This window comes from Harmonia axyridis, chromosome 1 (genome assembly GCF_914767665.1).
Source record: "Harmonia axyridis chromosome 1, icHarAxyr1.1, whole genome shotgun sequence".
NCBI lineage: Eukaryota > Metazoa > Arthropoda > Insecta > Coleoptera > Coccinellidae > Harmonia > Harmonia axyridis.
In genome coordinates, this window is record NC_059501.1 from 78,589,094 (window position 1) to 78,603,292 (window position 14,199).

At 34.5% G+C, this 14,199-nt stretch overlaps 1 protein-coding gene across 1 annotated transcript; it reads left to right on the plus strand.

The window, feature by feature from the left end:
• Positions 1-232: 232 nt before the first annotated feature.
• Positions 233-11,330, plus strand: LOC123681314 (spatacsin). Its single transcript, XM_045619653.1, has 10 exons — positions 233-601; positions 664-840; positions 899-1,232; positions 1,313-3,168; positions 3,501-3,680; positions 3,852-4,998; positions 5,680-5,978; positions 6,358-7,089; positions 7,144-7,343; positions 10,721-11,330. Exons 1-10 carry the CDS (start codon positions 581-583, stop codon positions 11,082-11,084), a joined length of 5,310 nt encoding a protein of 1,769 aa, XP_045475609.1. The 5' UTR covers positions 233-580; the 3' UTR covers positions 11,085-11,330.
• The last annotated feature ends 2,869 nt before the right edge of the window (positions 11,331-14,199 follow it).

The window sequence follows — 14,199 nt, forward strand, 5'->3', positions numbered from 1 at the left end:
TCACTAAATGCGATAAATAGGAAATAAATCCAGTTTACCGAAAAGTCAACACCCCTTCTTTTTTTAAACTGCAACGCACAATAAAAATTCAAATAATCATTATTAACATACTTTTTTAATTCATAATGTGGCAAAATTTTCGAAATATCGTCTGCACATCTTCATAAAAAGGTGATAGAAATGGATGTGTATTAATATTAAATACTATTCTGTAATTCCCCTGTCAACATATAACCTAATAATTTAAATACCAATTTTTGACATGTGTTCCAATATTTTTGTTATTGAAAAACAAAGGAAGGGAATGATCGAATGTTCAGGATATACTATTTAAGAACAAAGGCATACATTATCGCTATTTCAAACAAATAATATAAATTCTCACAAGCATGATAACAAATAGGAACTATTTATAAGATAACAACTCAATACAATAAGTAAATTTCTGGTGTATTCTATTTATTGATTCAATCACAACTATCTAAAGTACAGTTGTGATTTAAGGATGAGAAATGAAAGTGGAAATTGGTTTTGAAGAAATAAATATTTTTTTGATAGAGGAATATAGAAAATAAAAGTCATGGAAAACAAACTAAAGAGAGTATGTAGTTCATAGTTTTTTTTCAATTTTAAATAGGTAATTAAAGTATAATTCTTCCACAGACACAAAGTTTTACTAAAGAGACCAATGCTATATGGGCTGCATGGTTACGAATGGGTAATCGAGAGGTTTCAAGAGAGGCTGTTGCAAAAGGAACTCATGTAGATCTTGCTATAAAGTTTTTATCAACTAGAAATGAAATAACACAAGTTGATGCTGAGACCTGGTTCAAAAATGAAGTGAGTGTAACTTGAAAATTGAATGAAATGTAAGTTTTCCAACTATGTAAATTTGTAGGTTGTTATTTGGGTTCAGGAACTTCTAAGAAGAAAACAAATTCATAAATCAAAACATATCCTAAATAATGCTGGATTCGACCCATTAAAGGAACTACATAATATATTTTTTTTAACTAACTCTGTGGAATTAAGGAAATATATTGGTGATCACTTGATAGAACAGAAATATATGGAAGAAATTACAAAAAATCTCTGGACTTTTCTTGAAATAATACTTGTTAATCGAAATAGTGTTGCTGGTTCTTCAATCTGTGAATCTGTTGCTGATCTATACAAAAAGAGTCCAGAGTGGCAGTCAAAAATTGCATCTACTCTATTTCTTCTAGTGTATGGTGAGTAATTTTTGTTAGATATGATTCTATTTTTTATTAGTTTCAATACTTTTCTATTTATTCAAATGCTATATTTGCAGATAATCATTTGGTTCCTTTTATTAAACCTTTGGATCTTTTTAAATATTTGATTGCTACAAGCGATGAACTCATGAAATGTTGGATAGCTCTAAGTTTTGGGAATCTAGAATGTGTGGAAATCAATTGTAATTCAAATTTAATGGATTTCTTCATGAAGAATACCATTACTGAGGAAATGTTGTTAGTTTTAAACTGTCAACATCTAGGGTTGTCTAAAAATTTGAAGGAGGATATATTCAATGAACTATGTAAATATGGAGTCTTTATGAAGGATGAAAAATTAGATTTGATCAAGCTTCTGAAACGGTTTTTAAAATTTGATATTTCGACCATTTATGATGTATTACAATCGGAAAAGTCTTCTGTGGACATAAAGGATTTTATTAAAATGTTGAATGATTATTGTGTTGAAAATCGAATTTTCAGCATTTTAGGTGAATGTTCCAAATACTTACCTCTGGAAAATTATAAAAGTTTGATATCATCCCATGTAGACTTATTAATTAAGTACAAACAATTTAAGTGGGATTCTGAAGATAGCTTAAGGACAAATATAATGGCGACAATTGATTTTATAAGAAAATGTGATTATAAAGAATACTTTGAAAGGAATCCACTTGTTTTGTGTAGCTTGATTATTTTCAATAACGACATCAAATTTTTGGATGCCTTTCATGAAAAAATTAATGTAGAGGGAGTTGAAATCTCAAAGTATTACAATACTATACTTTCCAAATTTGGAATAATAAGGAAATTAGTTGATAAAAATGAAGAAAACGAAGTGTATAGCAATAAGAGTTATTATGCTCTACTGGAGAAACATTTGAAAATAAATACAAGAAAACTGTTTGAATACAGATATACAAATGTAGAGTTACCTCATTTCAACTGTGATAGATTAGTACAAAAGTATGGATATAAAAAAGATTTAGATTATGTGTTTTACTTAAGAGAGTTAAGACCAAGTATAGCTTCTAAGTTAGTAATATTAGAACAAGTTCAAATAAAAGATAATAGCAATAAAGATGAAATAACAAACAAGCAAGTGAAGAAGGTGTTCAAAATTGCTTTAAATTCCTTTGAAGTGAAGGAATTAGCTTGCAGCTGTATTTGTTTCCTAGAAATGATTAACGTACCATCGGATAAACTAAAAATTTATTTGAATGTTGTTGAAATTCTTCATGAATCTGGATATGATTCTGAGCAATGCAAGGAGATGTTTCAATATCATTTAGAACAAAATTATTTCGAAAATATTGAGGAACTATTGGAAACTACAGTTTTGTTTGGAATTGATTTCAATTTTCAAAGTGGACAAGATTTCATTACTGCCAAGGAAAAATATGATATCGTTATCAAATTTGGCAGAGTTAATAACTCAAAACTACCTGAAGGTTTCCTCAAAAATTGTGCAATGGCGAACGATTGGTTATCGTTCATGTTATTCGCTCAGATCTATTGTTACCCAGCTGACCAAATCAAAGAAGTATGTCAGTGCTTCAAAAACCCTTTTTATTTGGAACATATTTTACACTGTGTTACCTACGATATACAAGTAGAGGAAGAGAATGCACTGATGAAGGGAAGGGACTCACGAAAGGCATTCCTCTCGAGAATTGGTGTAAGATTGAGCAGTGATCCTTCCGGTCCCTACGATATATATTCACTGAAGACCCAATCGGTTACCAGGAGTGATTCGTTAGATGTTTTGGAGATCGATATTTTGAATACCAAAGCGACGTTGTTGCAGACTCTTATTAGGTGCCATAATAGTGTCGATCCTCCCAAGGCTCTCCTTCAAGCTTGTCATATGTACAGACATCCCATCTTAGCTATACTTGCTACATGCTACGAGGTAAGTCATGTGGTTTGTTTCGCCAAAATATAATATTGGTGTACAAATAGAAAACTACATTTCCCAATAAATTGTGTTTGAAAAAGTTGGAGTAGTAAGATGATTTTTCAGAGTATTTCTTCAAAAGTTATAGCCCTAAAATCTGGAGCTCCCTGTATATAGACGAAACATTAGCTTAGTACAAATTGGTCTCCTAATTTCACCTTACAATTTGTACTACTCCTTAGAACAGACTTATTTGATTTTTCTAAAGAAAATATAAGTTTTCAATTTGTACACCGAATGGTATAAAAGTTTATGCCAGGTAATTTAATTTCTGTTTCACCATGTAGCCGGACTCGGTGCATACTAACTGGTTGACGTGGTTGGTGGTTTCCTGTGATCTACATAGGACCTATATGAATGTTGAGCACATTGTTACATTGGCAGGCACCACCATGGAAGTTCTGAATAAAGCTATGGAGAATAGATTTCCAGCTACATTATTACAAAGTTTTCAAATATTCTTTCCTGTGAGTAAAACATTTTTGTAGTTAATAACATCATTGAGTGATTTTAGAGGATCATAAAACTTTGTCAAATAACCTATTCCAGTGATATTCGCCTTGAACACTGGCATTGGCTCTTGGTGAAAATCACATATGAGTCGTACAGCAACAATATAAGTGAATTATACTTTGCAGAATAATGGTTTGAAGCATTTCCTCAAGTTTCTACATCTGGGTATTCAGCATATATTCGACCTAGACTTGATGTCCAACGAATTAACAGCCTTCAAAAAATCCCTGAAAATTTGCAGAAAGTCAAGCATCCTCCCGGAATTCGACAGAGAAATCACATACCTGAGAAACAGATTCTGGATAGAAGAGACCGCTCTTACCCTGATGGCTTCAGCTCTAGAATACAACTTTAGGTCTACATACGACCAGATAGCTTTCCTCAAAGTAATAAAGGCACTCGAAGTCCAAGAAATGTTCTGTATCGAAGTACCCTCGTTCTACTCCATTTTGAACATACTGACAGCCTTGTATGAGGATGGCAGTAACATTCGCCTGGATTTGAGCAGGGCCCTCAGCCTCGTCCACCATAGGGAAGCTGTGATAAAGTGCCAAAACGACCTTCTTCACCAGAAAAACTTCAGCACTGCTTTGAAAGTGGCCCAGATAGGGAATTTGCCTTGCGATTTGGTGATCTTGATGGAATGGGAGGATAAACTTGATAACAGGGTGGAAGATAAGAGTTTCTGGTCAGATTGTAACGAGTCTTTCAAATTTCATGGAGTTACAGCCGATAGGGTCGTTGAGTTTTACTCCAACTCGACGGATAAGATAACCGACGAACTAGTAAAGTTTGAGGTGTCCAAATTGGCATATCAGTGGGCTAGGGAGTTCCAGTTGTCCTTCCAGTACGATCTGGAGAAAGCTATGGTCTTAAATTATATCAAACTGGAAGAGAAACATAAGAACCCCGATTTGTTGGACGTTCACGCTGAAACTCACCTTTACAAGGATATCTTGAGCAAAATGGAACAACTTCCAGCGAAGGACAGCTTTGCAGACAAGGATTCTGAGTATAAAGTTTCCGATCTGGTTTCGCTGGCATTGGAGAAAGGTAACTTTTTCTTCGCTCTGAGACTGGAAAGGATGTTTCCCTGCAAATGCGTCGATTTGGATGTTTTGAAGTTGTGCTTCAGTCTGGCGGAAGGTTTGCTGACGCCCAGTCAGCTAAGTATGAAGGATAAGACGTTGCTCAATAAGAATTCGAATTTTAAGAGTTACAGTTCAAGCAGAAGGACGTTGTTTTCCAGTAGGCTTTCTGGATTGAACACGAGTGAGTATGCAGAATTGCAGAATTTTTACTTTTTTTTGTTCAATGGTAATTTCCGCTTGGTTGAATTCAATGAATCAAGAGCTGGCTTGAAATTTTTGGATAGATTCAAGGTCTAAATATGCCAACTGGGTTTTTTAATGAAAGAAATTTGCTCAGTTTGAAACTCAATAGTCCAATGATGTTTATAAGTTTAATGAAAAGTTTTGTATATGATGAGGAATCATTATTTCTCTAATTCTGTGGCAAATCCATTCATTCTGCGGGAATATTTCAAACAGATTTCATGGTTATATTTCACTATTATGTTGGTACTCACTGGAACTCTCCTGTCATGGATTTATTTATTATCTGTCAAATTTGTGATACAGAAAACAGTTCTGCCAACCAACAATTTTCAATGCAGAAAGCACTAAACGATATTCATGGGAATATTTCACTAATTTCAATCAAATTTCGGTAAATTAGAGAAAATGATACATAATACTCGTACAGAAGGCTGATTCTAACATTCGTTCATCCAAGAACTCGCCACTTCAAGGCTCTTTTTTAAGTTTTGAACTTATGGAAGAATATCAATAGCTTTTCACTTGTATTATAAATAACTTTTACCTAATTTTTTGTCAATAATTTATATTAAATAAAACGTCCATACTAAATTTCAGACTTTATTTTTCGTTTCAGTTGTCCCTTATCAGTATTCATCGTCACCTGTCATCAATACGGATTCAAATCTAGAAGGAGGAAGGGAAGAAATTCTGAGTATACTCAGAACTCTTTCTGAGAAATTAGTAAGTGGATCGCAAATAGGTTCGAAAATAATACAAACATATCAAGTGAGTCTAATGCTCCAAGTACCATATTACACGGTTCTTAGCAACCCCGATGCGGGTTTCTTGAAAAAATCACTGGAAAAAGATTGTTCGACCAAACTGGAATTAGTTCACGATTTCGTTTCAATTCACAAATGGAGCAAAGTACAGGTAAGTTAATAATTATTTATCAATTAAATACGGTTGGAATGTTCAGTCTTAAGCTTTTTTCACTTTATTTAATGACAATATTGAAAGGATTTGTTGAGATTAACTCCAGAACTCAATTGCTCGAAATCATTTCCTGAACTTGGTCGTGCTTGCTGCTTGAATCTAGATTTTTACAGTCTCACACGTAGAAAGAAGGAGGCATAACGCTTTTTTTTTACGTTATTATTTCTGAGAGTTTACTCATACCACAAGCCGTATTGAATAAAAACAGATACAGTTAGAGAGTGTTGCAGTGTTATACTCGGTGTTGTATATAGCAAAAATTAAAATAGAACAGTCGCGAAAGTATGTAATTATAATTTATTTTTTCTCCTTTCAGGTATCTGATTTGATCTGCGAACAACTGGTAAACCATTTACAGAACTATGTTGAAACAAAGGCCGATAAGCCTATGATGTGGGACTTGAACCTTAACACCCACTTCCACTACATTTTACGCCTCTTCCAACGGGACTGTTCCATACTGGGTCGAAAGATATTCAACTACGCACAAGTCCTTTTCAGATCTCACATGACTTCCACCCACGAAATCAGAATGAACGAATTGACCTTCATAGTCGAGCTTATAATAAAGGCCAACGACTGCTTCACTTCGGACTGCAACATGCAAGGGATATCCAACGTTTTGAACCAATGCAAGACGATGGTCATGCATTTGGTGACTTTGAGAAGTTGGAAGTTGATAGTAAGGTTGCTGACAGGCATCGCTAGGTATACTGAGATGAACTACATCTTCCAAATTCTGAAGGACAACGATCAGTTTGAGTATTTACTGATGAAGGGCTCGAATCGGGAAAACTCCCTGAAAATAGCCTTGTTGGCTTATTTGAAGAAGAATTGCCCCATGGAGAAGGACCTGTACAAAATGGTCGCCCTGCACTTTGCCATGTTCTCTGAAGTCGCCCTCTTGTGGGAGAACGATGCAATAGGCGTGATCAAGAACCTAATCGGTATTTCTAAGCTGGAAATGCAGAATAATAAGATAAATCCAGATACCGAGCCTTATGTTTTATTTACAAATACTGAGGGAACAAGATTGTGTTTGTCAAAGGTAAGGTCGGATTTATTTAGTAAAATCATAGTGATTTTGCATGTTTGTTTGCAGGCTATGGAAAATTATACGTACGCTACTGAGTTTTACCTTCAAGGTGAAAAATTGATGAAGGCTATGCATACCGCAAAACAGGCCGAACTTATAGCTATGCAGTTGTCGTTGTTCAAAGGTTTGTCTTCGTCTGATACTGCAGTATGCGTTCTTGATCTGGAGGAAAGTCAAATTGTCAATCTGATTTCTTCTCAATTGGGGTGAGTAAAAATATAATGTATTAATCTATATTTATTATTGAGGGAAATTACCTAATAATAATCTTAGGTGTGAATATATGCAAACAAATGGAAAGTAACAATTATCAAGTAAGAAATAGCCAACCTACATTCATGCAGAATCAAATAACAATAATAACGTAAGAATTGTCATGTAACAAATAGCTAAAATGTTGCCATTTAGCGTAAATATTTTCATTTTAACCACTGCCTTATACTTTAGAATTTATATCTACAAATCCGTTCATTCTGTCATAACCTTGTAGAAAAAAAATCGTACGGGAATATATCCGTTTGACAAAGAGTTCATTGGTTATATTTCATTATTATATATTGGTACTTGAACGCCCCTGTCACGGATTTATCTATCATCTGTCAAATTTGTGATGCAGAAAGCTGTCCTGCCAACCAAAATTTTTCAATGCAAAAATCACTAAATGATATTTATGGAAATATTTCATTAATTTCATTAATAATTCAGTGAATTAGGGAAAATAATGTATAATACTCGTACAGAAGACTCATACTAAAACTCGTTCATTCGATTTTGGAGAAATTTAATTCTATCTGAAGTCCTTTTCTCTTTCTTATCCATCAGTTACTTTTGTATTTAAATACGTTGGTTGGTAATACTGTCACCCGAGAGTTGACGGAGTATAAACGGTAGTGCCAACGTCTAAGATGAAAATGTAACGTGAAATCTGTTGAAGAATTTAATATTCTTCCACGATTTGACGTTATGAGACGTTGGAAATTTATAATATAAATGCAAAAACATTGATATTCTTCCACGAATTCAAAATTCCAAAACAGGCCACGAAGTGACGAATTTCTTTATGAACTAGTATCAGAATGAGCCTTCTGTAACAGTATTATACATTATTTTCTCTAGTTCACTGAATTTTTATTGAAAGTAAAAATATTTCCATAAATATCGTTTAGTGATTTTTGCATTGAAAAATATTGGTTGGCAGAACTGTTTTCTCTGTCACAAATTTGACAGATGAATCTGTGACATGAGAGTTCCGAGTACCAACGTAAATAATGAAATATAACCATGATTCTGTGTGAAACTGAGATATTCCCGCACGATTTTGTTCCACAAGGTTCGGCAGAATGAACGGATTCATCACAGAATTAGATAAACATAATATAATAATAATAATATAGTTTATTGAATCATAAACAATAATCGCAGAGGTTAAGAGCCTGTACGCGATATACAATTGAATACATTCATGTATACATTATTTCTTAAGCCATTACCATTATGAAAATACTATTTAATAGAATAAAAAATTACCCGCTGAACGTCCAAAGAGAACAAATCAAATATATCTAATTTAACTTAAACGTATTCAGATTATCCCAAATTTTTACCCAAACCATTTACACTATACCCACACCCAAATCAATATCCTTGAGAGTTGGAACTGTAACATGACCATCCTGTGAATTCCCACATCAGTTTGTAAGTGTCCGCTATAAATTAATCAATAATTAGAAACATCTACTTCCTCTATGTATAATCCATTCTTTGATAAGTCTTTTCCTCTTCCCAATGTTCTTCTCATTTCTTAATTCCCTGGGGATTGTTCTGTAGATTCTCGGTGCTAGGTATGAGAAGCATCTCTGGCCGATACGTTTTTCAGCTCTGGGTGTAAATATGCAATTCTTATTCCTGGTTTCATACAAACACTCTATTGGCTGCAGATCAATTTTCCCAGAAAAAACAGCACTCAAAATTTGAGTAATTTATAGCTGGTGAGGATTCATTACCCTTGACATAGCGTATAATTCGTCTGATGGAAATAAAAGAGGTTTACTATAGATGACAGGAAGTAACCATTTCTGAATTATCTCCACTCTTTTCATATGACATTCGTATGCACCACCCCAACCTATTATACCATATCTTATCAGAGTTTGACAGAGGGAACTATATATCTCCATCAGCTCTTCTACATTTAGGTACTTTTTAAAATGTCTAAATCTTGGCAAAAGGCATCTGAGTTTTTTGACTAATGTGTCTATATGCTTCTCCCATTTCAAATGCCTGTCTATTGTAATTCCTTAATATTTTATGGCGTCACCTTCAAGTATTGACGTTTCACTGTTGATATTCAGTGAGCCCATTTGTGGTAATCCAGATTCGTAGAAGGCGAACGGTAAGTATTCAGTCTTTTTTAAGTTAATAGTCAGTTTATTGGATTCGAGCCTTTGTTTTATCTTTGAAATATCCTCTTCAGCTTTAGATTTTAAATTCGGCCATGTCTCATCCTCGTATAGTATAGCAGCGTCGTCTGCGAAGCTAATGACCTCACCCTTCTTTTTCATCAACAGTAAGCTGTTCACGTATATTGTGAACAGAATCGGTCCTAGCACTGTCCCTTGGGGTATTCCATATTCTAAAAATCTTTTTTTGCTTGTATGGTTGTTGGTCTGTACAAATTGAGGCCTGTCTGTCAAATAATTTTTCAACAAATCCCATGCTCTTCCCTGGAATCCATATCGATAGAGTTTGTCTAAAAGCTTTCCATGTGAAATGGTGTCGAAAGCCTTTTCTAGATCTATGAAAACACACAAACCCGTTTTCCCACTGTCCAACCAACTGTATACTCTCTCGACTAGTCTTCTAATTGCGTCTTCTGTAGACTTTCCTTCCTTAAAGCCATACTGATGTTCAGATAAAATCTTCTTTTTCTCTAGGAATTTCACGATATGAGTCTTTAGTATTTTCTTCAATATTTTGGCCATATGAGGCAAATAGGTCTATAGTTGGATATAATGTTCTTTTCTCCCGATTTATGGCTTGGTCTGATGATTCCTACCTTGAATTGTCTGGGAAATCTTCCAGATTCAAAGCATTTATTCACCAATATCATAATGGGTTCCGCTATTTCTTCCTTGATGTTCTTGAGGAGTTCTATTTTAATGCCGTCATCGCCTGGCGATCCACCATTCTTCAGATTCTGGATCATTTCCTTTACTTCATTTGAACATGTTGAAAACAGAAAACATTGTCTCATCACATTACACCTCACTTTCATTTATTTCCAGTGTATGGGGTATGGTTTCAGCTAGATTTTTTCCTATCTCATTTAAGTATTTTCCGAATTCTTCCACAATCTCCTCCTTCTTTACTTTTTCCTGTCTGAAGGACAGGAAAAAGTTTTCATGAGACAAAGATAAATTCTATCTTTAATATTGAAGATATTAAAGATAGAATTTATCTTTGTCTCATGAAAACTTTTTCAGAAAATAACCTCATTGCTGAATAAAATCTTTATTTTACTACTTTTACGTAGTACAACAGATTAAGTAAAATTTATTTCTGAGTATTTCCTTGTATGTTACAGTTTTGAACAGTCGTTAATTGTGGCCGAAGCTTATGAATATTCACCAGATTGGGCAGCGGTATTGTTGAAGCAGTGCGTTCTCCAAAACAATACCAATTATCTGGAACAATTTCTGAATCATCTCCCTTTGACGGAAACCCTCATCAGGGAGATATCACGTCGTTTCATCTCTATTTATGCCACCATCACGCCAGAGGGCGTGCAGAACATGAAGGAGATTTTGAATAAACTGCCCTCGGTGCATGCCAAATATCAAATAGCTAGCGAATTGAGTTTCCACGATGTAGTAGAGGATTTGTTGAACACCGGACAGCTATGTTACTTGAAAGATACAGTTTGGAAAAGAGGTTATAGAAATTCATAGCATTACGGTTTTAATTTTGTTGATTTTATTATTTAGTTTATGCAGTTGTTTTTTTTTATATTTTTGTTACCACTGATGAGATTTTAGTTTACTTGACATTCACTTCCTTTTATTTCGACTTTTAAAAAATTTTATACTGTATGAATGAGGACTAATAAAATTAGATGAATTGTATAATATTGTGATATATAAAAAATTGTAATAAGTAATATTGAAGTTTTCAGAGAGAATATATAAAATTTCAGACCAATTGCTTTTCATTTCTTCGAGAATAATATACAGGGTGATTCCTTACTACGTTACGAAACTTGAGAGGGTGATTCGTTAGGTCATTTTAAGGAAATAGGTCCTACGAACATCAGTCCAGAGTTACTTCGTTTTCGAGATCCAGGGCGTTGAAGTTTAAAAACAACGGTAGGTATTTATCAAAGATTAGGGATCCTTAATCTTTGGTATTTATGAATTATCGTAAAAGTCCCTGTTTAAATTAGCAGGTTTCTTCTTATAATAGTTTTCTATTGCCAATTCTGTAATCATTCTTTTTGTTGGGCTAGTCGAGCACAGATGGCACTGTATAGAAGTTACAGTTTTCTTGTTCATCGAATGACGTCATTATGAGTTTTTAAAAATTGATCGAAGCTTCTGTGTGGTCTCTGCACTATTAAATGAAATGAATAATACGACCTTATATTATTATTTCCCTCAGGAGAGAAATTTCAATACCAAATCTTAGTCAGTGGTTAAGCTAGAAGGCGCTCGGTCCCCCCTAAATTTTTGCTGCTAATCCCTGGGCGCGTCCCTGATTTCTTGTTTTAAGTTTCGTTTCTTGTTTTGTCACCATCTACTTTGTATTAACTAATTTTGTAAGAGCTATCCTTCAAGGCGCTGTTGTCAATTTGTGCAGTTCTAATGAAGCCTCTGTTGAAGCGAGTTTTTTACTAGCAAAATTGTTCGCCATGGACAGGAACAGCTGGTAATCACTTGGTGTCAAGTCCGAACTATAAGGTGGATGTATAAGAACCCCTAATCAAGCTCCCGTAGCTTCTGGCGAGTCACTATCAATATGTGTGGCCTGACATTGTCCTGTTGGAACACAATTTCTCTCTTATTCATTGCGATTGCTTCCTTTAGGCGGTCCAATTGGTGGCAGTACAGTTCCGAGTTATCAGTTGTACCCTAGGGGATCAGCTCAGAGTAGATAATTCCCTGCCAATTCCACCAAACACACAGCAGAACCTTCCTGGCCGTCAATCCAAGCTTGGCCACCGGTTCACCACGTTTCGATCACGACCGTTTTTGCTTGACGTTGTCGTTAGTGATCCAATTTTCATCACCAAGCATCAAAAATTGGTCGAATTTGTCGCGATTCGCAGATGGAAATCCGATCCATGAGGTTTTTTAGCGTTAACTCTTGTGATACCCATACATCGAGCTTCTTCTTTGAGACCAGCCTTATGCAAAGGGTTCCAAACGGTTTTTGTGCAATCTTTAGCTCTTGGGCAATAAAAACAGTGCTTACATGATGGTCGGACTGTACGATGTCTATGATTTCTATCGACATTTTCGTCTTCCAGTGCGTGGCGCATCTTTGACATCGAAATTAACGGAACGGAATCGACGACACCAAAATTGAGCGTGATTGACTGTTACAGCATCAGAATCATAAGCACTGTTTACATTTCCATACGGCTGGATTGCATTTTCTACTTTATCGAAGAAAAACTGTAAAATATAGCGTATTTTCTCTTTGCTAGTACCATCTTTGAGGAGAGTTCAAACTAAACTGAGTCAACTAATCACAAAACTGTCAGAAAAGTTTTTGTAGTGCGAAATTTCATCTTCCTGACGCCATTTAATGGAACCCGATTGGACTTAGGTATTCAACATAATAATAACAGTATAATCAAAACATGAGATACAGATAACTAAAGCCATCTAGTTGAAAATTAATGGATTTCTTTTCACTACACCTAGTAGAAGCTAGCCCTGGACGTATTTTAGTTGATTATTTTCATTAATAAACCTCTGGAATCGTAAGAAGAGAAGTGATCTCTTTTAGCTGGAAAGTAGCGAAAAAAATATTCAAATATGTTTCCTGGTTCAAAAGTTATTATAATATTACATTTGAAGCCTTTATCGCTGTTCACACTGAACACCCTATAATTTAGGAATCAGCGTTGACTAGAGTGTTCTAATAATTTGAAGAATAAAATGCCCTATATATACATGGACCCGCAAACGCTTTGTTTTCGAGATACAGAGTGTCTCTTGTAGTCCTACTTTTTATAATATTTTTATTTTATTATTTTTTTTATACTTTTTTATAACAGTTTATCGAATCTTTTTCTTTATTGATATTATCTACAGATTGGGTAAATAAGTACCAAAACTCCTAAAATCAATAATCAATTTATTCATCACAGCTTACTGGATCTTATAATAATTTGCATTTTCCTGAGAATGAAAGAAGAATTGTTTGCAAGAAACCAGAAAGTGTAGTACTGGACCAGAGTTTCTTTTTACATTTTTCTGAACTACCAGTGGTTCACCAAAAAAAAGTTCTGATGAAAAAAAAATCTCCCTGTAGATTTGCATTCAAAATTAGCATATTACATGTTGAAAACTTTAAAATGGAATATCTATGCCAAATTTGTGTTAAATATCTTGTGAAGGGAAGGTGCTATGAGGAAAAAAAGTTGAACTATAATGTATGTATCTCGAAAACAAATCGTTCGCGGACCCATGTTCAAGGACTTCATACCTTAAAATGATCCGAGGAATCTGTCATTTTCGTTTGTACCTCCAATTTAAGAACACCCTGTATAGTCAATTCAAAACTTCACAAGTTCATTGCATTTTGAACGAAATATATTAAATTGTAAAATACAGCACTGATAATTTTTGGAATCTAATAACTCAGTTCAGTTCTTTGATAACTACAGTATTCAAATATTGTGACGAAAATGATACAAAAAACCGAAAACAACGGGTGTGTATACCGATGACGAATGCAAAAATCACAGATGGCAAATAAGGGACATCGCCGACAAAGAGGATGGATGAAGGAAATTAATAAACTTCGGATATAGACGTGCTCGTAGTGCAATAAAAGTAA